The 26,028-nt window shown below is 39.8% G+C and overlaps 1 protein-coding gene across 7 annotated transcripts; it reads left to right on the forward strand.

Annotated features, from left to right (window-relative positions):
- Positions 1–202: 202 nt before the first annotated feature.
- On the forward strand, positions 203–25,708 carry tnk2a (tyrosine kinase, non-receptor, 2a). Of its 7 annotated transcripts, XM_087789436.1 has the most exons (22): positions 203–376; positions 1,893–1,959; positions 7,053–7,217; positions 8,044–8,206; positions 8,613–8,683; positions 8,761–8,967; positions 9,742–9,891; positions 9,954–10,049; positions 11,261–11,442; positions 11,820–11,946; positions 12,021–12,167; positions 12,272–12,366; positions 12,566–12,760; positions 13,934–14,025; positions 14,092–14,136; positions 14,209–14,444; positions 15,471–15,674; positions 15,736–16,403; positions 17,235–17,355; positions 19,862–19,957; positions 20,729–20,856; positions 24,331–25,708. In XM_087789436.1, exons 3-22 carry the CDS (start codon positions 7,107–7,109, stop codon positions 24,335–24,337), a joined length of 3,141 nt encoding a protein of 1,046 aa, XP_087645562.1. In that variant the 5' UTR covers positions 203–376; positions 1,893–1,959; positions 7,053–7,106; the 3' UTR covers positions 24,338–25,708. The 7 variants fall into 7 exon arrangements, with proteins under 7 accessions (XP_087645562.1, XP_087645564.1, XP_087645561.1 ...); XM_087789438.1 differs by lacking the exon at positions 7,053–7,217 and having other exon boundaries at positions 204–376; XM_087789435.1 differs by lacking the exons at positions 203–376; positions 1,893–1,959 and having other exon boundaries at positions 5,936–7,217.
- Positions 25,709–26,028: the final 320 nt, after the last annotated feature.

Raw genomic sequence — 26,028 nt, forward strand, 5'->3', positions numbered from 1 at the left:
ACGGGTGATTTGATGTAATATTGACTAGCGATTGTAAATATTCTGTAAAAAAAAATAAGAAATGGTCACGTTGAAGAAAGAGCTTTTATTTTGAAACGTGCTTTAATTTACGCGGTCGCGTTCCACCGTCTCGAGTCGACGCTCTGTGACGTCATTAATTGCCGTCAGGCGCACGGAGGACAGTCCCGGAATCAGCGGCGAAGAAGAAGAAGCGTCTGAACGGATGACGGATCCGCTACATTCTTCTGAGCCGATGAAGGATCCGCTACATTCCGTCAAGTCTCCCGCGACGTAGCTGCACCGGAGCCGGACTGCTGCAGCCCAGAGAGCCGGGAGGAGAGCGTCTCTCCCCGGGGACCGCTGCTGCTGCTCTCAGGTCAGTGATGGTCTTCGTGTTCGGCTCGTGAATCCACTTCGTGTTGCGCGTATTTATTACTAGTTTATTACTCGTTTATTACCAACAAGCATCGGTCTTAGTCTGCGAGTTAAAGTTATTTATACTTATTATCAGTCTTCATAATTGGCTCTCCGTGAATGTATTAATCTCAGGAGGGATAGTTTATAAATGAGCTAACGGTACAATGTTGCTATTGTAAACATTCATCGTTGACTTCTCATCCTGGTGTCTGTCCCATCTAGCCGGGGAGACAGGGAGCGAGTGAACAGTGCATCACATGTCTTCACTCAAGAGACATGATGTTGTTCATAAATGTTGAAACGTGACTTCCACTATAATACTCCTGCACTCAAGGAATTATTATTATAAGATTCTGACATGTTTTTATTTACCTAAATGTATTTATTATTATTTGTGAAGTTTGGTTGATTTTTTTATTTTAAGCATTTGAAATGTTTGTATCAATGACGTCAGTAGAACTGCAGGTGGCAGCAGAGTTCTATAAATGACACACTACATTATGCTGTTTATTTCTCCCATCAAAGAGTGATGAATCCTTCACAGCACCACCAGTTAGATTACATTGTTGTCCCATTGTCAACAGTTCCCTGAAAATCTATTATATATCTTTTTATTTTTATTTTTTTAGTAATTATGTAATAGGCAAGACGGATCAAATCACCAACGCATCACCTATCTGACGCTATTCATAAACACTTTATACTCTTTGCGATGCTAACAAGCTAGCTACTTTATATTTGAAGCTAGGTCTTAAATCCATAAATCAATCCATATTATTGCGTCAAATCAAGAGTTATCTCTAGACTGGTTGCAGTTTAAATTAAACTATATGAGAGAAACATTGTTGCAGCTGTTGACAATAAGTGACAGTGGAGGGTAAAACGTTTAGTTTTTTTAACAGGCAGAAACCTCAAGCAGAACCAGACCCAGTGTGAACAGTTTTCCGCCGGGAAGAGAGACAGGGGGATGAAGAGAGAATTAGAGTTATGAGAAGAGACAGAGAGAGCCAATTGTTTGATTATTATCTGTCATCATTTAAAACCTTCAAAAGAAGCAGTTGATCTATGTGAGTATTATCTATGTGATCATAAAAGGCTTGAGTCTATTCCGCCTACTTGAGTTCACCCTAGACAGGTCGCCAGTGTGAAGGTCGCCAGGTCAAACAAGGCATCCACGGTCACAGGACAATTTAGATCAAGCCCTGGATATTTCTCTTCCGTGGGAGTAAACCGGAGTTCCCAGTAGGAACCCACATTCAAAAATCATATCGCTCAGAAGAAAAAATGCAGTTTGCTTGCTTTGTTATTAACAATTTTATACTTATAATATGCAATAGTAATATATAAAGTCATACCATTAAATCGGAAAATAAAAATGTATTAAAACTTATTCAAATCTTTTTACATTGTAACATATATTACGTTGCTCCATTAAATGTATCTTCTGTGACTGAGTCAGTAAATCTTTCTTCCAGATGTCGTCATCCAGACTCAGGTGATCCCCGTGACCTCAGCTCTGACCCCTCTGGACACTCAAGCAGGGTGAGTCGCTATTTAAAGAAAAATGGCTCCTTATTTGCTGGGTTTGAACCCGTTTAATGCCTCAATTACTTGCATCTGTTTAGTGGAATTCCGCAATTCTTCAAGCTAAAATGGTTATTTCAAAAACTTTTATTTTAAAACCGCAAATAACCGCTTAAACATTTGAGAGACATTGTCACGCCAAACTTGACATTTATCACACTTATATTTACCCATTTAACACTCTTTATTATTATTTTTTTTAATGATAATAAATATTGATCCTTTTTGTGTATATCCGGCCAATCATGGAAGTCAGCACACAATATCAACCAATCAGAAGCGACGTAAGGCGGGTCTGTCTTTTATTCAGTGACGTGCGGTGAGGGTCATGGTTGGTGAAGCACTGACTCCTTTAGTGTCATATTTACAAGTAAATAAACACGAAAGAGTAGCTTATTCAATTGACTTCTGGTTATTTAATTTCTCTACAGCATTCTTCAAACACATATGAAGTTTGAAAAATATACGATTTAATTAATAAGTTGTTGAGGAATTTACCGTAAAGTTTAGCGAGAACTCTCCAGATTTAAAGTTTGGCTCAAGAGTGAAGAATCCTGCCTCGACGGCGTTAGACAAGTGTTGCTATAATTACAGATAGAACCGCCTTTTGTTGCTTATGATTGGTTAATATGGCATCAGGCCTTCCGTGATTGGCTAGATTTACGCAAACCGGAACAAATTTTTTATATGGTGAAAATATAAATATTTAGTATTAAATAGGTCAATATAACCGTGACAAAAATAAATAATGTTTTATTTAAGGCCAAAATATAGTTTTTAAATATTCAATTGTATTTTTCTTATCTCTTTTTTAATAAGAGATTAAAACCGTTTCTGGTCTTAATTGTATCTGTAGTTAAACCACATGCGCCTTTCCTTCGTCACACAATCCTTCTTTACTTTGTTGTTAAAGTCCACGTTATTTCCCTTAGTTTTAAAAGTCTCTCCGCCTCAATGGAGATGTGACGTAGTTTGATGAGGCACAGTAATGTGTGCCTCCAATTTTGTCTTTCCACTGAGGTTGTATTTCCGATCAGCGAAACAAAATAAGACCCTTACAAACTTTAAACTTTAATGGTTAAAGACATCAGCCAGACTGTGGAAAATCAAGGCAAATAAATGTAACTGCATCATTATATTGACGACATTCAGAGATACGGCAACCGGCGCGCGTCATTTGCATGTATCAACTCGGTTTGTGATGGAGTTCGCATTGAGAGGTGAGGCACTGCCTTCCCTGACCACACGTCCCTGCTTTTATTAAAGCAGCACTACTCGTACGGAGTCAACAACGCGTGATCGAGTTTAATTTTGGAAAGTTATCGATAATCCTTACGGTTAATACTCAAAATGACGTTCAGAAGGAAGAAATAAACTTCTGGCTTGCAAATTAAAGGCGTGGAATCAGTAAAACGTTCCATTTGTCTTGTAATTCTTTGTTATCTCAGTCATACTCTTTAATGTTTAAAATCCATATTTTAATCTTTTTTACCTTTAAAATTATTTATTACATCATTTCCCATATCTATTGGTTGTTTAAAACAAATTAAGTTTCAGTTTGTCACCCAAAAAAACAGAATTTCAGGTTTAAGATTTTAAATAATACAATTTCACAACATTTGAATGAATACATTAAATTTACAGTCCATAATTCAGCTATGACTCATACCTATCATTTTCAAAGATTTGATGTTGGTTTATGATGCTATAAATCAATAATTATCCCAAGTTACGATCAACAACACTCATCGATCTCATCCAAAGATGTTGATTATTAACCCAAAAATATCATAACATGCATCAAGTATTTTCAAATGTGAGTCCAAGTACCATGTGTACGATATTTTACCTAGTTGTCAATGACAAAGGTATTATTACTTCCACTGTGTAAGCAACACTTAGCTGATAAAATGAATGTGTTCAGGCCAAATTTGTCCGCTAACAACTCCTCTAATTGAATATTACCTACTAACTGAGAACTGAAAGCACTCAGGTGAGAAGTCAGAAATAACGTGAACAGAAGATGCAGTTAACTCCGTCTGCTTCCAAACAAGCTTAAAGGATTACCCTACAGTGGAGACGAGGCGTCGCTTGTGATTGGTCAGCAGGTTTACTCACAGGTCAGGAGGGATTTTTGACCACTCCTCGTCACAGAATCCCAAATCTCTGAGGTTTATTGTCTGAAGTCCATCAACAGGTCTTCTATTGAGTTCATGCCAGGGGAGGAACTCCTGCAAGTGTTGGTCCCGTTAGTCAAGTAATGATTCAGGACGATTTCTATAGATCAATTAATGTAATTCATAAGGTCTAGCTCCTCCTTTTTAATGCCATCCTTAAAAGTAATATTCTAAATATTTATTTATTTACTTTATATTGAACTTTTCTTCCGCTGATCTACACGCTTGGCCCTCTGTTGTGATCGCCTTCTCTGGTTAAAAGAGATTCCTACTGTTATTTTTGTTGCAACATAAATGTTACAAAGGTATATATCTATAGATTTTTTTTAAACACCAACTGGAAATAATCCCTCCATCATCATGTATGCATTAACTACTGCAACATGTAATTCTTTTTTAAGAATTCATTCCTTTATATCCAAAAATAATTATAAATTCCATACAATAGCTTGTAGTTCATTCATACATTGATGTTTATTTTACACTGCAACACACAAGAATTTATGCACAAAAACAACAGCAAAAAAGACAACAGTAGGATTTCTAAGTTTAAAAAGTTTTCTGAAGGTAACGACAAAACGTGGAAGCTATGAGACGAGAGTTACAGTGAACAAGCCGGTTAAAAAAGGTGTGTTTTAGCTGAGTATTGGCAAGAGTCTGGCGATACTTAACACGATACATGTGTGACGATACGATATATTGCGATTTAATGCGATAATTTTGAAACCACAATATATTCTTTCTTTTTAAGGAACAACACTTTTTCTGGCCTATACAACCAAAAAAAACAAACACATACCTTTTCTGATCAAACGTGAAAGCGTTTGTAGGAAAGTGTTTGTCAAAATATAAACATAAATGTAAACTTATTTTAACAATAAACAATGAAGTGCATTAACAGTCTCAAACAACCTTGTGCAACATGCAATATCCAATATCTGTCAGTGTTTAATTCTTTTAACTTTTAACTTTGTTTTAAAGCCAAAATGAGTTCAAACATCAGCTTTAAAATCTGCTGGACTCTGGTGTATCATTTCTTTTTCACTCATTGCTGCCATTTTGCCAGTTTTTGTTACTTTAGCACGCAAGAAATTATGAACATTGCCAGCTAGTGGCCAGAGGTTTAATTGCACCACACAAATAATGAAACGCCGTGAATATTCAAGTGTTAATTGTAAAATAAAACATTGAATTATTGTCGTTTTTACACACACTATTTAAATATAAACCATAAACAACCTTTGAATTTAAATAAAATGTTATTTCAATGGTAAAGTTTCTTACATCCCTAGAATATATATACACGTGTGTAAGTGAATGAATTTGCGTGTCTCTGGTATAGACAAATTATTGCGATAAAGAAAATACATTTTTTTCTCTATGTTTGAGGTTGAGGGCAGATTCGGCGCCATGTGGTGCAGCCTACTCCCATCAGTATGTGTGAATGGCTGTCAAAGCGCTTTGTGACCCTGGTCTAGAAAGGTGCTATATAAATAGAGATTATTATTACTATTATTATTATTATTATTTTAAGACCATTCCGAGGGTAAAATGGCTGAAGCATCAGATCGGGAGATGAAAGACACATGGAGGTGATCAGATGCTTAGATGCATCACCAGAGAGAGGCTGTTATTGAGTCTTCATCTCAGAGCGAGCGTATGAGCAAGGAAACACAACACGCCTCCAGATGTGAGCTAAATTTATCGCTCCTGTATAGGAAGTGTGGCGCTCTCAATCTTACATATGCTCATGTAGGTCACACATATTCACCACACTGTAGCAATAATGTCCAAACCATTGTACATAGTTAAAGTGTCATTTACACCCAAGTTGTAATATCATTTTTTCAACATTTAATCCAGTTTGAAGCATTTTAATTATGGTTGGCTGTCAGCATAATAGACAGTAGGTTGCAGTACACTACAGTTGGCCAAAGAGTTGATTATTTATAAAACTTGGTTGCAGAAATATAATTTCCTGAAACAGCTTTTTTTTAATTATATATTTGTAATCATTATCTGCTTAGTATAATACGTTTCCCTCTTTGTGCCTTTTGTTCTCCTGAGAAGTTTCTATTTTTTTTAATTCAATTCAGAAAGAACCAAAAACGTTTTCCCAAAATGGATTAAAATTCAGTGGTGATACTTTTTTTCCAGACGTTATGTATTGTATTTAAAACACCAGATCCCCTGTTGATGTCAAACAAGTGAGAATGGAGTAAGTGCTCAGCAATTATTTAAAAATGAAGTTGGTCGGTCAAAAGATTGCGGCTGGAACGTCTCCATTTGTTGTGGTTTAAATCTCTCAGTGGCTTCTTCGCTCAACCGGGCTCTAGTTTCACTGACAGTGCAGTAAAGCTGGTGCGAAACATGGCATCCATTGGACAGTAAACGATGAGAGTGATATTCTGACTCACATTCAGACAAAATCACTTTGATCACCTTAATGAAGATGTCACCGTCAGATGCATGCTGGGAGCTGGCGTGGTGTCCCTGGTTTCTCCTCCATCTGCTAGCCTATTTGTCTCCACATTTTCCTCCTGGTAGATCCCCCCCCCTCCCTTTCATCCTCCCTTTTCCCAGCCAGCCAAGAGCTCCTGCATTATTTAACATCAGCCGACGAGCTCTGTGACGCTGCCAGAGGGGGGAGGTAAAGAAACGGAGGAGGGATGCGGAGAAGAGGTGAGGGATGTGCCGTGAGTCAGCAGAAGGAATGTTGAGGACCCGAAACAAAAGCTCACTGACAGCTGGAAGAGGAGAAGAAAGAGCAAGCAGATCGGTGGTGATTGGCCGTGGAGCTGGAGAGATTAGCGGAGAGAGGATCGCAAGCCAGGATACCATGACGGCAGCGCTAACGCCTCCTCTAAATAGCAGCTAGACAGAAGGAGCCAAAAAAAAAAGAAGAGGACGAGAGGAGCGGCTGCAAGGATGAGCGAGAGCTACATGTACCAGAGACTGTCCTTCGTGAGGGGAGAGGATGATGAGGAGGCGGGAGATGAAGATGGAAGGAAGATGAGTGCAAGTGTCGGGGGGCAAATGGTAAAGTCTGCCTTTTCTTTTGTGGGGTTTTTTCACACGGTAGTTTTTATGAATGATTCATCTAAATCAGAGCTGAAGATGTTGTGGCTCAGATGTTTGGGCCCCTATGAGTGTCCAAGCTTCAGCTAATGTCCAAGCTGATCCAAAAAAAGACCAGCTTTCATTTTGTTGCAACATAATCATTTCTTAATCTAGTATTTTTTTATTAAAATGTTACAACAACATAACATTTGACAAGAGTTATTAAATAATATTCTCTGTTATGATTTTTACAATTTGAACCATTATTAATCATGTAGTACAACTCTCTAAGCTATTATTTTTCAAGATGTTTTTCGCTACATTACGCTTTTTCTGGATGCTCACCTGGGAAGTCCATGAGTGTCATGTGACCACCAAACTGATAAACATTAGTGAGTCAAAGACGGTGTTTTTCTATGAAGTACCGACAGACTTTTAAAAAGATAATTGCAAAAACTGATGCAACAAATACTTTCTAATCTTCTTTATGTTAACAATTATAATTGTTTCTCTCCAAATTATTCCTTTTTTTATCACAATTAATAGTGTATATATTGAAAAAAAGTGTTTCTAAATACTTTTGTAATCAGCGTGTACCTAAATATAACCATTCTAAAGTGTCACAATATTGTCTTTTCAGACAACTTTTATTATATTATTTGTCAATACATTTGTCATTTTTGCATCATTGTTATGTTTCTCCTTCTCTGGAGAAACATTGTCGAGGTGTATTGAGGCGTACGTTTAGAGACGTGGACCCAATGTATTGTTGCTTTAAAAAAAACTATTATTATGTGTGTTTCAGATGCAGAGCGAGGAGGGGACCGAGTGGCTGCTGGAGCTGCTGACGGACGTCCAGCTGCAGCAGTACTTCCTGCGAATACGAGACGAACTCAATGTCACTCGACTTTCCCACTTTGACTATGTGAAGAATGAAGACCTGGAGAAGATCGGCATGGGGCGCCCAGGTGTGAACAATCCAGCCGACAGATTCAAACTAAACACTGCCTGAAACTGTTTCTTTTTACTCTAATGTATTTTAAATGATTTACACTTTATTGGGTCAATAATCTCATGTTACTTTATTAATCCTTTTATTTGACCTTATTTTTATTTATTTGCACATCAAAATTGAATTGAAAGATTAACTTTTTTATATTTTTGATAATCATATCATTTATTTCCCCAATAAACCACATTAGGAACAAACTGAAAAAGTGAAATAAGTATTTATATTTCATCATATTTTTGCAGATCAAAGGTTATCTATAGGCTTAACCTTATTAAAACATGTTCTGGGACATAGTAAGCATGACATTTATGATGTCATTACATTTCAAAAGTATAATCCTGGTGAATTATTTGTGTGTTCAGGCCAGAGGAGGCTGTGGGAAGCAGTGAAAAGGCGACGAGCGCTTTACAAACGCAAGTCCTGGATGAGCAAGGTGAAGCTACCCAACATTAACTTTTAACTGTCTGTCGAATGTCCGCTTGACTATTCTGGACCTCTCTGTGGCTGTAGGTGTTCCCCGTCAAGCGCCCCGACTCCGACCCTCAGCAGCCCCTCCCTCCGGGGGGTCCAGCCGGCGCAGAAGCACAGAGCGCCGAGTCCAGCCCCTCCCTCACGTGCCTGATCCGAGAGACGGAGCTGCAGCTGTTTGAGCGTCTTGGCGACGGAACGTTTGGAGTGGTTCGGAGGGGAGAGTGGACCGGGCCAAATGGCAGAGTGGTGAGAGCGAGTGCAGAGTGCAGAAACGTTACCTGCTTCCTTTGCTATGTTAGCTGTTCAAATAAATTGTAAAGTTGTGTTGAAAAGAAACCATTTTCGGACATTTGCAAATTCAAATTATTTAAATTAAAGGACAATTAATGTGTTTATTTTAGTGTCTCTTAAATTGATCTTGGACCTCTATTGTACTCTTCAGTATGTTTCTGTTAGTACAAAACTCTCTTTTGATATTAAGATATTAACAAATGTGCTTAAGCCCCGCCCACTGAAAACATCTGGTTTATTTGGAGATGAAATCTTATTTAACAATACCACACCGACTCTGCTGTAATTTTGTTAAACATCGAGGTTCATCTTGGCACGTTTTCAATCCAGGAAGTCGCCACTTCCAAGGGACTCGTTGTATGACGTAGGTATTTTCCTTCGTCTGAAATCCTGGCGAACGAGAGGTTACGAGAGCGGAGTCCCTAAATGGTCTTTGACTCATTTCATTAGCACTCTTGTCGAACGAGAGGTTACGAGAGTGAAGCTGAATGTGACATAATAATGGTCTTCACTCCTCCTCCAGCCAGCTCTAATCACGCCCCGCTTTGTTTATACAACGTGTCACTTGGAGGTGGAGACTTCAGGGATTGATGACGCTATGTGACAAACCTTGATGCATGACTAATATAAGACATTAGTTGCCCTTTAACAATTTTCCAGCCATTGAATCAAAATGAAACCTGGTTTTCAAAAGGAAAGTTCAACGATTTATTTTTGTCTGAACTCCAGTTGTCGGTGGCCGTGAAGTGCCTGAAGGCCGGCGTGCTGGACTCGGAGGGCCTGGACGACTTCATCAGGGAGGTGAACGCCATGCACTCGCTCAGCCACCAGAACCTGATCCGACTCTACGGCATCGTTCTGACGCAGCCCATGAAGATGGTGAGCGGCTCCACCGTGTGATCGTCGCAAACACCAGCTCACGCGCCGTCGTGTCCTTCCAGGTGACCGAGCTCGCCCCTCTGGGGTCTCTGCTGGACCGTCTGAGGAAGAGACAGGGTCACATCCTCATCTTCTCGCTCTGCAACTACGCCGTTCAGGTCAGAGTCGCCAAAGTCATGGAGCAAATCACAACAAACAGCTATACACAATAACATCAAATCACAACAGGGAAGTTAACAACAACACATGAGCACAGCGTCAAACACAAGAAATAAAGAAACTAATAAGAAATTGATCAATAAATAAATGAATGAAAAAAATGTATCATTGCACAGAAAAGCTCTTAAAGTGTGTTTTTATTTTCGGAGGGATCACTTTTCAGCTTAGTTCTTTGACTTGCATAGTAGATAAATACTGAGAAATAAGATCTGATGAAGTGTTTATTTTTTACTTGTATAGGTTAAGGATGACGAACCGGTGAATATTAGAGTGATTTGCATCGTTGCTGTTATGACCCTTATATAGATAATAATCTTGCAGAGAATCTGACTGACTCTGAAGCAGCAATGTCTGACTTCGTCTTCAATACTACTATTGTAACGTCGTACATGGTGGTTAAGGAACACTTGCATACACTCAAAAGGCAAGACTATATTTACATCTGTTTCAGTCAAGTTGAATAGTATTTTCAAGTGCCGCGCAGAATTTTTATTTGCTCTGACTCTCATTATTTTTATACTCTATTATTATGATCTATGCTGAAAACTAATGAATGATATTCTCTGTAAAAAAAATGTTTAATGAATTGAGAGGGAACCGGATCTCTGCAGTACACTTTAGGTACTGTTTAAAGACACATTAAATATGAAATTAAAAAGAAATATAAAAAGTCATGATCAGATTTTCGTCTCATTAGAGTTAATGAACACACATCTGTTACGTAATCAAATCAAATACATAATATAACAGCCAATAAATAGACAAAATAAACATCTGCTCCACTGAAAACCAATCAGAAACACCTATATATATATATATGTATATATATATATATATATATATAAAACTAATGAAAACTTAGTGAACAGAGAAGGATTCTCTGAACTTCAGGTGATTATCAAAGCTGAGATTATTATTGTATAATTGTGTAAACAAGCAGTATAAGACCAAGGTGTCTGCTCACCCTGTATTCTTAGTTTTTTCTTAATCTGTCTCATCATGTTTGCCCTCATCAAAGAGATTACTTTAGATTGATGAATTTGATGTTTTAACACTGAATAAGGCAATACGACCTTCAAAAATGTAAAAAAAAAACCTCGGCTGCATTTTTTGTTTCATTCAAAAGCGTTTCCTGTGTATGTGTGAGCAGGTGGCGTGCGGCATGGCCTACCTGGAGCAGCGGCGCTTCCTCCACAGAGACCTGGCTGCCCGGAATGTTCTGCTGTCCACCAATGAGACTGTGAAGATCGGAGACTTTGGCCTGATGAGGGCGCTGCCGACACACACCGATCAGTACATTATGGAGGAAGGACACAAGATCCCCTTTCCTTGGTGAGTGAAAGATGACGTGAAGTGTTTATTAAAGATTTTAACTTACACATTTTTTAATGGGTCTTTGGGTTTTTGCAGTTGTAATCACGCCACGCTTTGTTTATACAATAAGTCCCTTAGAGGTGTTGACTTGACTTTTGAGATTGATGATCTTTAAGATAATAATCTAGTTTCAGACAATCTTGTCTATGACAGGAAAACAAGTTGAGGAATAAATAACCTTTTATGGCGGTGAAAGTAAATTGATCCACTTTTTTAAAAATGTAATCTGATGTGAGTAAGTGTGTATTTTGTGTAGATGTCTTTCAATCCTGGAGGATTTAAAAAAAAAAAAAACGGTCCAGTTTGAAGCTTCTGTGTCCCTCTTCCCCCTGCAGGTGTGCGCCCGAGTCCCTCAAGTCCAGAAGCTTCTCTCACGCCTCAGACACCTGGATGTTCGGGGTCACCCTGTGGGAGATGTTCACCCACGGACAGGAGCCATGGCCGGGCATGAACGGCAGCCAGGTGACCCCGAAAACTCCTGTTTGTTTGACCGTACTTGCAGCGATGAGCAATTGTGTGTTTGATGGACATTTCAGATCCTCCACAAGGTGGACGTGGAGGCCGAGAGGCTGGTCAAACCTGACGACTGTCCTCAGGACATCTACAATGTAATGCTGCAGTGCTGGAGCCCCAAACCTGACGACCGACCCACTTTTGTGGCCCTCAGGGACTTTCTGCTGGAGGTAGAGAACCGGTTACAACTTGATAACAAAGCAAAGAGACAAGAAAATGAGAAAAACACAGTTTAAAAAACCAAGAATTCCAATACAAAACAAATGTGTTGCAGATGATGCCGACAGACATGAGAGCTCTGCAGGACTTCGAAGACGAGGACAAACTTCCAATCCAGATGAACGATGTCATCACTATTATTGATGGAAGGTCAGTTTTCACTTCTTCTTTCAGTTCTGCTTATTTACTTGAGGGAGTTATACGCTTGATCATGAACATTTAACCTGCATTTTGGTCCAAATGATGTCAATATAAGGTATATTGTAGAATATATCTTATATTTAAATAATAATAATGTAGAATAAATAATATATTTTAATATTGTCTCTCTTGTCGTGTGCCTCCTCAGGGCGGAGCACTACTGGTGGCGAGGCCAAAACAGACGGACGCTTCGAGTCGGTCAGTTTCCTCGACATGTGGTCACGTCCGTCGCAGGTCTGTCCGCGCAAGACATCAGCCGGCCGCTCAAGCACTCGTTCATACACACCGGACACGGCGACACGGATCCCCATCAGAGCTGGGGACACGCCGATCGCATCGACAGGTGTGTTTGAAGTTGCACTCCCAAGCTGTTCCCATTTCAGTCCAGTAGAGGGCAGCAGACAGCTGGTGTAAGGTAAGGTAAGGTAAGGTAAAACTTTATTGATCTAACTAAATTGTTTTTTTCCAATAGTCACAGAAAATACAGCAATTTTTCATGAAAAATAAAAAAATAAATCAAAATAAAATAAGAACAAGAACATAAAGAGAAAGAACAAGATGATACAATCTAAGTCTAAAGATAAAGAACATAGATGAAAGAAAAATAACAAAGACAAAGGATACAAAGACTAACATAGAACAGAACATCCTGATACTTTCACTCCACTCCTGTCCCCGAACTCAGAATTGTCTGCCATGTTTAATCGTTGGGAAGATGAATAAATAGTATTTCTGCCAAAATACTCTCCGTTTACTGGAAGCCAAGTTGAGACCGGTCGCCTACTAAAAAATAAACACTAAAGTTGCGTGAAATCTTCATGCAACTTTCTGAGAAGAGCTCAATTATAAACTCGTCTATAAATATAAATTACTTCAAGGACTCATTCATTCCTCGGGCTATTAAATTGTACAATTCTGAGTTCGGGGGCAGGAGTGGAGTGAAGGTATCATGATGTTCTGTTCTATGTTAGTCTTTGTATCCTTTGTCTTTGTTATTTTTCTTTGATCTATGTTATTTATCTTTATCTTTAGACTTAGATTGTATCATCTTCTCTTTATTTCTCTTTGTTCTTGTTCTTATTTTATTTTGATTTATTTTTTATGAAAAATTGCTGTATTTGCTGTTGCTATTGGAAAGACACAATTTCCCCAAGGAGACCTTCTGAGGGATCAATAAAGTTTTACCTAACCTTACCTTACCTTACTTACTTACTTACTTACTTAAAAGGCCATTTATATTTTCTCAAAGATGAACAAATAACTGGTTTTCGATCTATATAACTTGTCTGTACACTTTATATGTAGTGTTACTACTGTTTCCCCTGTCTTCTTTGATTTGAATAGTATTATCGCGTTGAGGACATTCTTTTTTTCACCACAATGCTCTTCTATATTTGTCAGTTCCGCCACTCTCCACATGAGGGCAGCAGTAAACCACAGTCGCTTCCTGCAAAGTCAAAAAAAAACTGCCTTCTGTAAAAACATCATTCAATATTTATTTGTTCTCACACTTCAGTCTGTATTTGGGGAATCCCATGGATCCACCAGACCTTCTTGGATCGACTCCTTACACGGCGAGGCCGAGCAAACTTCCCAATCGTGCCAAAAGTGAGTGTCTCACATGCAGTGAAGTTTCTTTGGTGGGATGACTTATCAGCACGCTTCACCCCTCAGAGCAACCTCCTCCTCGACCGCCACAGCCTGCTGTCCTCCTTAAGAGTGAGTCCTTCCTCCATCTTGAATCTAGACCTTGAGATATGCAACTTATTGCTTCATCTCTCTTTACGCCAGAGCCCTTTTACGACTCTGTGATGACCGACTACGACGACGAGGACGACAGTGGAGCTTCGTCGGGCAGGAAGAGACTCGGAGTGAACCTGGGCCTGAAGCTGCGACCGTGGGAGGGCTCCAGTGTGCGGCCGGCCAGAAGTGAAGTGTCGCTCATCGACTTCACAGACGACAGCTTCAGCTCCACCACACCGTCACCTCTGACCGAGACCAAGCAGTCGGACGAGGACACGCTGAAGGTGAGTTTACAAAGTTACTCAACTATGTAGGCAACTGCATTTTCTCTAGTCAATCTATCTTCAGCTGCTCATCCAAGGCTTTACTCTGCCAAGAAACCTCCAGCTTTTTTTCTGTTGTGTTCCCACAAAACAGTCCTGGGTCTGCCCCGGGGCCTCCTCACAGGTGGAATGCTTGCAGTTCTTCATAATGTGGAGCAGCAGCAGCTCAACTGTGAAAATAAATGAACAAGCTCCTTGTTTTATCTGCGGCGTCATCAACCTTCATTTTAATGGGTTGTAAAGGTCATTATTCGTCTCACCAGGCACAAAACGAATTTTTTAGACAGAAGAAGAAGAAGAAGAAAATCTCATTAAAATGGAATGATTGCATATTTTGACATCGAGCACACAAACCTAACAACCTTCACAAGATTAGATAACCATTTGTTCATTATGTGTTCCTTATCTGTGTTATTGACAGGTGTACAGAAATATGTTTTTAATTGCAGTTTTCCCGTGGAAGGTGCATATATGGTTGCCTAAGCAACTGTTGTTCAGGGTTTTCGAGGGCCTGTGGAAAGGCGGCCTTTTCAGGACGTCACATGTCGGTCCACGTGACAAATGCCGTGCACAGATATTGTTAAGCTTCTTGAACCAAATGCAAATAGTTTTTTAAAAGTCCCAATTGCTATTTTAATTTGAAAATCCATCCAATTACTTCCACCATTAAATTATGTTTCAGTTTTCTTGTCTTCAATTGTGTTGATAACAATGACTGTATATTGAGCTGTTGTTGAGTCAAAACTGTAGGAAACCGTCAACACACTTCTGAAACAGGCATCTCTGCAATGAGCAAGAATCCTTTGTGAAACAGTTCAATATACCTGGGATATAAAAATAAAATACACAATACAGCTCTGATTTCATTCTCTTTACCGAACATGTGTGTTTTGCTATCAGGCGGATACATTCTGGGAATTGATTTCTTGAACTTCTGAGATGCCTTTCAATTATTTTAAATAACTTCTTTCATCCTCTTCCCTACAGGACACGCCTTCCATCCTGGACTGGCCTCTTCCACAACCGTCCTACGATGCAGTTGCCGCCGAGCACGAGGACCAGTCCGAGGACCAGGAGGTGCGATCCATCAACAAGGCTGTAAATGAGGAGCCGCTGGTCACGACTGCAGCCCCTCTGTCTGGAAGAAGCGAGTCACAGTCTGCCGATCTCTTCCAGGAGCTACAGCGGGAGGTGAGATGAGTCACAGACGCCACCGCATGGAACTCTTGTGGTGATTGTGTTGTTTACGCAGGTGATGGTGAAGCTGCAGGTTCCGATGGCGACGGGACGCTCGCTCCCCTCCTCGCCGCTCCCTCTGTCCCTGGCTCCGGTGGCTCCTCACCGGCAGATCTATTTGCCTCCGCCCTCGCCGTCCACCTCCTCCATCTCCTTCAGCTCGCTGTTCGACGACCGACCCGTCCTCCCCCCTCGCAGTCCCGTTCCGCCGATGAGACCCTCGAAGTTCGCCCTGACCTCCCGACCCCCACAACCGACCGGGCGTAAGAGCTCCATCTCCCTCGACCTCGAGGACACGCCTCCTCAGATCCCGCCGAGAGACCACGCTCTCTCCCAGCCGGGCTCCAGGTCCTCCTCGCCCCTTCCTCTGGTCCCGCCGCTGTCCTCCTCGCCCGCCGCCTTGCCTCCCCCCCCAATCTCCGTGTCTCCACGGCGAGCCTCGGGGCTGCTGGGACCTCTACTGTCCACCGCCTCCTCACATTCCACCTCCTCGCTCAAGGTCACGTCTTACCCTTCCAATCTCACAGCTCCCGGCTCCTCATACTCCTCCGGTGCCAATTACTCCTCCGCTTCATTACTGGGACCCCTTCCTTACCGGGAGGGGTGTGGACTGTCATCGATGATTGACAGCCCTCAGAGCTCAGCGCCGACGCCGCTGCCAGAGAGACCAGCTTTTCTTGAAAGGTGTGAGTGTTAAAAATTGTCTGAGGGAAAATGTATGTTTTGCTTTGATTTAATGGGTTGAAAATGTTACTTTAACTAAATCTCTCCATGGCCACGTTCCATTCCATTGCTTCTGTGAGTGGCGGGAACCCAGAAAAAGAGAGCAACCTTATTATCATTGACAAGAATAACTAAAATATTATTCATAAAAATAAGACATTATTTAAAAGATCCAGTATAATTATACCATGGCTTTATATCAATTATTACTTATTGAATAGCATCTCATTTTATATATACTTTTTCAATAAATGTTTTCTAATAAACTGTTAAGGAAGTGGAGAATTTACATTTTCCTGCACTAAAAAGTAACATATAAATCTCTCCCCAGCATGACCAAATGCTCAAAACATACACAGTATATTGGTTTACAGATTGAGGAAAAGGAAACCAAAACATAGAAAAACTATTCAGTTGAGTAACCACCCAATTGTTTTATCTATCTAATGTGTACTCACATTTGTAGTAAACTTTCAGGTAGATAAAGTCCCGTAGACGGGGATTCATCGGAACTGTCTGCAGCGAAATGATAAATGTACGGTTGAGAATAGTCCTTGTTCTCACATCCAGCTGTCACATGACGTGCAGGAATTCCTTCATTGTTCTGAAAGCTGGATCATAGTTTAAAGTCGCTTTTTGTTAAGATCAAAATCTCAATATAGGTGCGAGTCTTTATGGTAGCCATTAACTCAACGAAGAAACAGTGTAACGCTAACTGGTTTATGGAGTCAATCTGCTTTTATCATGATCTCAATGATTGTAAATCATGTTTTTGTTGACATCCTCCCGCAGATATGGGACAGCCAACATGGCGACGGTCAAGCCCATGATTCACAAACCAAACTCCTCCAGCAACAACAACAACAGTCGAGGGGCGTCTTACAGTATGCAACAGGAGCAGAGCGTCACACAGGTACGACAAATGGTTACAATTATTGATGGATTTATTTATAACTTCAACTGGAAAATGGTACTTTTACCTCAATATCAGTTTACTCTTTGAATGTCCTGAATGATTAATGTGTGAAGCAGCGTGATACTGTAGGACTGAGTCCATATTTGGTAAATTCCCATTATCTCAATTCCCAACATTCTTATTCCAATATCGCTATGGTGAGAACCATCACTCCTTCGAGGCTGTTGCTCCTAAGCTTTGTATTTATCTTCCTCTCTCTTTGCGCCTGATGGAGTCTACTGGCTCCAAAACATCTTAAGACTTTTTTATTTGTTCAGGCTTTTCCTTGATTTTCTGAGACTCCTGTGTTGTTTCTTGATGTTATCTTGACCTTTTAAGTAAATATTTTATTGAGTATTGTTTTAATTGTTTAAGCGCTTTGTGACCCTGGTCTGGAAAAGCAATATATAAATACAAATGACTTACTTACTTACTCACCATGAAGCACATCAACATGACATAACGCTCCGATCAAAGGTGGATGTTCCTGAGAACGTAGTTGGAAAGCTGCATTTTGAGTTCAGTCGTTCAAAACCCCTCTGCTCAGAAGGTTCCCTGAACTATCCAGTGATTTTGATCGTGCAACTTGAAATAATAGGCCAGCGTTTTAGCAGTAGTCTACTTTCCGCTGGTGAATAAAATGTTTCTTTTTTGTTTAACTGCATTGAATCATAAGTTGAACTTGAGGCGTGGCGGAGATTTTAAGTGATACATTAAGTGTTGGCACTGCCATTAATCACAGAGGACATGTCTAATGAAACCTTTTTAATATTCAATCCTGTGACTTCTCTATACCCAGGGAGACATGAAATATTAAATGTATCACATGACGCTAAATCATTGATAATGTCACTGTCCATGAGGTTCAAACTGAGTACATGTGAATGTTTCATGACAATCTTTCAATGACCATTTCTAGACATATTCTAGAACTGATCTGATTATTGCATTAACTTGATTTTATTTAGCATTGTTTTACATTAATAAGTATGTTGGACCGATAATGAAATAGTAAGTAAACCCCCTTTCTAACCAGGGTCACAAAGCGCTTTAACAATCAAAAACAATACACAGTTAAAAATGCCAACAAATTTCTCCATCAAACACAGAGAGAGAGGAAGATCGTTCCAAAGCTTAGGAGCAACAGTCTGGAAGGATTTCTCTCCTCTGGTCCTGAACCGTGTGCGAGGAACCATCAGAAGATTCTGATCCACAGACCTCAGAGCCCGAACTGGGGTGAAAGGCTGGATCACTGATTTTAACCATGAATACATGGTCAGCTTCCTGATGGTTAAAATCAGCCAATGCAGAGTTTTAAGGATCGGGGAAATGTGACTACTAGAGCGACTCAGAATACTAGCTGCAGAGTTTTGTATTAACTTCAGACGAGACAGCTCCTTCTTGTTTAGACACCAAAATAAACTGTTACAATAGTCTAAACGAGAAGACAGGAACGCATGGATTATAAGCTCCAGATCATATTGTGACAGCATTTTCCTAAATTTAGAGATTTTTCTCAGTTGAAAGAAACAGTTTCTGGTCAGTTTTCTGCAGTGTTGAACTAGAGACATGTCTTTATTAAATACAACACCCAGGTTTCTCAGGCTCAGTTTAACAAACAGACTTAAGTCACCAGGAGCAATCACCAGAGTTTCAGTTTTGTCCACATTTAGCTGCAAAGTGTTTTCACTCAGCCATTGTTTGATTTCTAGCAAACAATTGACTAAGCTGTTCAGCCTCTGGGGCTCAGTTGGATCAAAAGAGCAGTAGAGCTGGATGTCATCAGCAAAAATGTGGTAAGAAACATCACAACACCTTGAGGGAGCAGACACAACAGATCAGCTGATTCAGACCTTATTTGATTGGCAGATACACTGAAACTGCGCCAAGAAAGTTATTGGGAGAACCACTGTCACACAGACCCAGACAGTCCCTAGAAAGATGTGTGTATGTCCTTCAGCCTTGTGTTAGCTCTGGGTCAATGTGACCCGAAGTTCACCTGGACCCAGAAAAAACACAAGGGATGCCTCAAACACATTTGTTTTGGGGCCTTTGTGTCACCTTGACCCTGAGATAACACAAGGGTTACGTTAACTTGAAAGGATTGATTTCAGGGAATATTCGGAACAAAGCATTGTGGACTTTTGAATTAAAATACCTGCTCATGTGTGGAAGGAGGGAGGTGGACTAGTAGGCAAATGTCTAAACAGGTATTAGGACAAAATATTGGTTGAAGCATATTTTTAAGGTGTGTGGCCAGATTTGTGGGGAATGTTTTTAGAAGGGGCAAAGGATATTGAAAGGTCAGAATACTTTTGAGGTCTTGTTATCTGCACACCTCGGATCATGTTGATGGATTTGTTCTTCACAGACGAGATTATCTTGTGTCCTTTATCTAGTCACTCATTTAGTTTATTTTCAGTAACACAACGATGAATGTATCCTTAGAAAATCTTGCTAACAGGTCCAGGGAGCTGTGCAAGGGGTCACACTGGAGGAGTGTCGAGCTGCTCTGCAGAATCACAACTGGAGCGTCACTCCGGCCATTAATCATTTAAAGGTAGAGACATCTTTAGTCATATCACAGAATAGTGTCTGACAGTGGGACAGGTACCTGCTGGGGGTTTCTTTTGCAACAAAAAGTTTGTGTAGGACACCAACATCATTCCCAATATACCATCTTTACAACAGACATCAACTAAATCATCCCCATCCTCTGAGTCCAGAGGCAGAGCTCTGGTTCTTAGAAGATATCAAGCCAGACATGTTAGCTGCTCACCACTGGCTTAAGGTTTTGTACCCAAGTACAATTTATACAACAATTTAAAACTCCTCAGCACCGCCGTGTTTACAGCTTTCTAACCTGCCAGCAAAATATAGACAATGAGTCGGAACATTTTTTTCAGACTCTGCGTAGTTTGAAGCCTGAAATAAGTGTCTAAAACACTCGAGATAAGATAGATTTTCTCTGGAGGTGAAACATCTCTGCTCTGTGTCTCTGGAAGATCATTCAACAGTGAATTGTCTGTTTTAATCATCAAATCCTGAACCCAAAAGCCACGAAATGCTGGCCTTAAATACAAAGAACCTGTGTTCTCAGCGAACAACCGTCAGGTCGACTAAAGCTTAAACTCCAGGTGACCACCTGCTGTTTACTTATGTTGTCTTGCTCACATCTTCCCAGAAAAGTAGCTTTCCAAATTGTAATCACATTCCCGACTTAAGTGATTTCATCTGACTCGTTACAGTCGAGATAGAGAGAGTTCCTTCCCATCCGGCTTTGACTCCAAGATTTAACTGGCGATATCTCCCTCGACCTCCTGTGCCGCAGGTGGAGCAGTTGTTCCGTCTGGGTCTACGATCCAGGTCAGAGTGCGAGGAGATTCTTCAACGCTGCAGAGGGAACCTGGAGCAGGCGAGCGCGCTAATGCTGGACACCTACGGGCCGCACTGCAACAGGTGAGTTCAGCTGTGAAGAGGACGCAGCTGCTCCGCGAGTTCAAAACATATCCGTTTCCAGTTGAGGCTTCTACTCATGTTGTTCCAGATGAGGTGACACAAAAAAAGTTTTGAAACTGAGAAAAGAGGAATCTCTGTTGGTTTTGGGGATTTGACTTACTGATATATCATTTAAATTTTTCATCCTATCTAGACATTTTTAAGCAGAGAAAGTTGCCCTCATATAACTGCCATTACGGTACCATTGTGCGGTTAAAATAAAACTTTATTTACAGCAGTGAAATCTAGTTACTGTTGTTATTCTTTGTCTCATTTTAGCTAACATTGTTTTAGGAAGAAGAAAAATCCAGTTGTTTTTTTTTAAAAGCTTTTTTCTTTTTCAATGAACCTATTTTCACAATTTATAAAAAAAGTTAGAGTTTTGTTAATCATATTAACTTTTTGAATTAGTAGTTGATTGTTTATACGTTCAGTTAGCTCCTTCGTCAAATTAACTGATTTATTTATTTTGAGGGACGTATCTATTTTCTTTTTACGTGAAATGTGTCGGATTAAAGACAAAAAACTTATCATAATTATTTGGGGAACATTTAAGCAGACCTTCCCTAAATATCATAATCAGAATATTGGCCGTTTGGTAGACAACAGATGATAAAACAGAATAAAATAATTAAACAGGGTAACACACAAAATAAGCAACAGAAAAAACAGAATCAAGCACCAAAGCTGCCTATATTGTTTTGATTTGTATAAATAAAACACTTTTTGTATAGTAGATTTTAAGAGAAAAACACGTGTTTCTGATAAGTAACCTAAGCTGTGTTACCCTCCATTTATCCTTCAATCAAAGTTTGATGCTCTGAGATTATAATTCTAAATGGCTCTCAAAGGTTGGCGACCTCTGGTCTAGAGCATTGGTGTCAATAGTGTCAATAGTGTCAATAGTGTCAATAGTGATGGGTTGATGAGGCCTCATGATACTGCATCAGCTGATACAGTGTCTTAGTTTTAAAAGTTTGTAAGATGTCACCATCTACTTTATAATCTTTGGCTCTGATCTACTAATTTAACGAAAACCTAGCATCATTTTCACTGAGGGTAAACTGTATCATGATCAAACACCAGCTGCCTCATCAACCATCACTACATGTCAACCTGCAACCTTTGCTTGACGTAAAAATGTGATGTTATTGTGGCTTTTCTTTCATGGCACGAAGCCACGTCTGCCCATATGTGCTCCAACTTCAGCCAATGCAAATGATCAATCCAAGACACGTTTGGTGTCAAGTAAGCTCAGCTGGAGAAATGTCTTGAGGAGGGTATGGTGAATGAAGAACCTTGGAGACTTCTTCGCTCTAACACATTTGTAAACTCAAGTTTGCTAAACAGATTTTCGGATTCATCTGAACCAAGGCTTTTTTCATAGGTTCATATTTATTCACGTGTGTTTGTGGCCACGGATAACTTGGACTCCGAGTTCTCCACCTCCACAGACGTCTGACTTTTTCAAAATGGGAATCAATCAGAGAAGAGCTTGAAACTAGAAGATTGCAATCAATTTAATCACAGACATTGAAAAGCCCCTGTATGAATCATGAAAGGATGACTCAGCTTTTTAGAGAAGTATGTGGGGACAAAACCGATGATTTCACTTATAGTAAGTAAGTAAGTAAGTAATATTTATTTACCGTAAATTCCGGACTACAAGCCGCTACTTTTTTCCTACACTTTAAACACTGCGGTTTATACTACGGTGCGGCTTATTCATTTTTTTTTCGTGGTGGGAAAAACATTTTGCTCAGCAACAGTAGACCAATAGAATGAATGAGTAACTTTGTGTCAGCAGCTCCCTCCCGACTACGAGGAGAAACTTACTTCATTCCGCACATTCACTCAAACAAAGATAGCGGAGAATTCCATCGGGCCAGATGAAATCATAAATATAGATGAAGTACCTCTGACGTTTTGTAACGGACCTTCTCACATAACTCCTCGAGAGATCGTCACACACACATTCTTCATGGGGCGGAGCTCTGGTGCGGACTTGGTGACGCTCCAGAGTGACAGCATTAATTATAACAACTCTGACCACACATGAAGCCGTTATAGAAGTTAATCAAAATATATTTACTTAATAACATTTAACAAAAAGCGCTCCTTAAAGGAGGATCAATCAAACATGAACAAAACAACGAACACCCACGACACCCCACAGTCAAATCCCCGCGATCAGTGTCCAATGTTGAAGTCCATTATTGTCCAGAAAAAAGGCTGCGTTAAGTGAGGACGCAGAGACGCAGGACGGCCCGCCGTGAAGTCGCGTTTATCCACGCAATCACTGCGTTATCAGGTGGAAAAAAGCAAACTACTCATCCGTGTTGCCGGCGTGATGAAGAAATAATTTGTCCACCTGCCTCGTGCTTTTGTCGCTGGTTCCTCTGACTGTAAATATCTGAACAATGCTTAAGAAGAATAACACAGTGCTTTATTTATTTAAGTGTAAGAAATGGACGTGAATTACCGGTAGTTCATTTTTTTGGCTGTTTAAACCTGCGGCTTAAAATCCGGTGCGGCTTGTATAATTACAAAATTGATTTTCTTTCTAAAATTTGAGCATGCGGCTTTTAATCGGGTGCGCTCTGTAGTCCGGAATTTACGGTATATAGCGCTTTTCCAGACCAGGTTCACAAAGCGCTTTAACAATCAAAACAATACTCAAAAAAGTATATACTTTAAAGATCAAGATAATACTGAAAACAGCACAGGAGTTCCAGAAAATCAAGGAAAAGCCTGAACAAATAGAAACGTCTTAAGATGTTTCTTAAAGCAGCGGGTGGTGGTTGTCAAAGAGTGGGAGGTGGTGAGGGACGTGGTGAACACAGTTGGAGAGGAAGTAGATGGTCTTCGTGAGACATGAGGGATCATCAGAAGTGAGTCAGGGTCTTCCAATGGTGTCTGGCCTTTTGATTTTCTCTGGAAAAACATGATCAAAGCTCAGACAAAAGGAAACTCCAGCTGAGAGCCAAGTACACACAGAAGTGACGTAACAGTGTTTTGATAAGTGTGTCGGCTGGGGATGAGTTGTTGTCTGGGAAATGGGAATAATGAGCTCAGGGTAGGTTGTGGGTTCCTAGAGAAAATAAGTCATTTTAAAGCAGTTACTTGATTAAGAGCTGCATGTGGCGGAGAGTAATGGAGCCAACAGATAATAAAGCTCATAATATTGCTCATGTGGAGACCAAGTTAGGGAGATTTTGACACATTGAGTTAGCCAAGAATGACAACAATGAGGTTCTTAGATGCATAAGAACATGTGTCAGTATTCCAAATACTTGATAAATATGAGCTTGATTAGATTACTTTTTCTTTAATATTTTAAAGTAGCTTAATGTGCGAAGATGCTTCGAAAAATATAATCAATTATATGCAAATGGTATATATTAATATATATATATAATTTGTTTTTTGTTGCAGGAACTGAGTATGTTGAGATGCTGGCGAGCTGATGAAGTCTAACATCAATTCACCGAGTGAGTCATCGCAGAACATAGGAGACGACACAAGAGCCACTGAATCCATTTCTGTTATTATCCTACGGTCCACTGGCTGATCCTCCAATGATTGGAAAGATTATCTTCGTCATTAACCTTGTTCCCCAGAGCAGTTCTTGCACTCTTCTTTTGTCCGTGAAGTTGAAAAGCTAAATACAAACGGAATCTTTCATGTTTAATCTAAATTCAGTTGATCTGATAACTGAAGAGAGCACGGTGTCACACGGAACCAGTAGAACTAGACTCTTTGCTGTCATTGAACAGCCTTAGTGGATTAAATCTGCTTTAGTTTCATTTTTTTACTGATTGACTACAAAGATAATTAAGTAATATAAATATGTGTGTTTGCTTTAAGTTTAAGAACCTAATCAAAATACATTTTAAATAAAAAAAAACGATTATTTGGGCTCCCTGGCTCAGGGGTGACAAAACCACATTATCTCTTTGCTCTAGAAACAGAGAGTGTTTCTACTCCTGGGTCAGCAGTAGATGTGTTCAGAGTCTGGTGCACTTTATTTGTTTATTATGATTAACTGTATATTTAAGGCTCTGGCGGACAACATGAAGTGGCGCCTAAAGGCTCAGTACAGTCTGGTTCAACACTTGAAACATGTTCGTACCTACATGTCACATCTGCAGATGTGCTGCTGCTGAACATAAGTAATTGGCTCGGATTAAAACAAAGAAGGATTTGTTTTGTTCCTCGGTGTTACTGAGATGTTTTTCATGTTATTTATTCATCAGGGATGAGTTTTTTTATATTTGTGTTGTGTTTTACATGCACGCTGCTGGTCAGATGCTCACGTGCGCGTGTGCAGTAAACTCAAGCACTAAATGTTGTGTAAACTGTGAATGCTCTTCGCTGCTCAGCTAACTTGACAAGACCCCACAGTGTTTTTTTAAAACCCTTATTTTGCTTTTAACGTTTGACTATTTAAATGTATTACAAAGTATTAGCAAACAGCAAACGCCTACTTATTGCAGCACATGTGTTAATATTTTCAATCGATGACGTCCTTTTGTAGATCTTGCGCTCAATGTAACGTAAAAGGCAATTTTAGCATCGCTAGTTGAAGCGCTACAACGCTGCTGTAGCTAAAGCTATACGACACTGGAGACGATACAGCTTGAAAAGAGAACCATCAACCTCCAAACCTGACAGATCCAAAGCAGAGTCCAACCTTGAAGACGTAAATGTATTCGCTCTGCAGGTGCATAGTTATTATGCTAGTGTTGCTGAGCAAGTCGATTATTTCTAATGAAAGCTTTTTCATGTTTCGCCTGCTGTTTTGTAATAAAAGTCGTCACACGCCGTCTTTTACTCTTTATCTCATTTTTGATCCACACACAATACATGACTGTGGTGTTTGTTGTATGTTAAAGTTAATTACATTTACTTATCAATGGATTCATTGTTGCTGCTTATTCCTGTGTGACAATACACATAATAATAATAAATGAACAAAAAAAAAGATTCTTACCTTATTGTCTTGTAATAACAAACTAATATTGGTATTGTATAAATAACCCACATTGATATCTGAGAATATAGTTTTAGTGTTTTCTTAAAGAGATTTAAATTCTCATTTTCAAACAATACAAAGTGTTACAAAGTACTCAA

This window comes from Callionymus lyra, chromosome 4 (genome assembly GCF_982586985.1).
Source record: "Callionymus lyra chromosome 4, fCalLyr1.hap1.1, whole genome shotgun sequence".
Classification (NCBI taxonomy): Eukaryota; Metazoa; Chordata; class Actinopteri; order Syngnathiformes; family Callionymidae; genus Callionymus; species Callionymus lyra.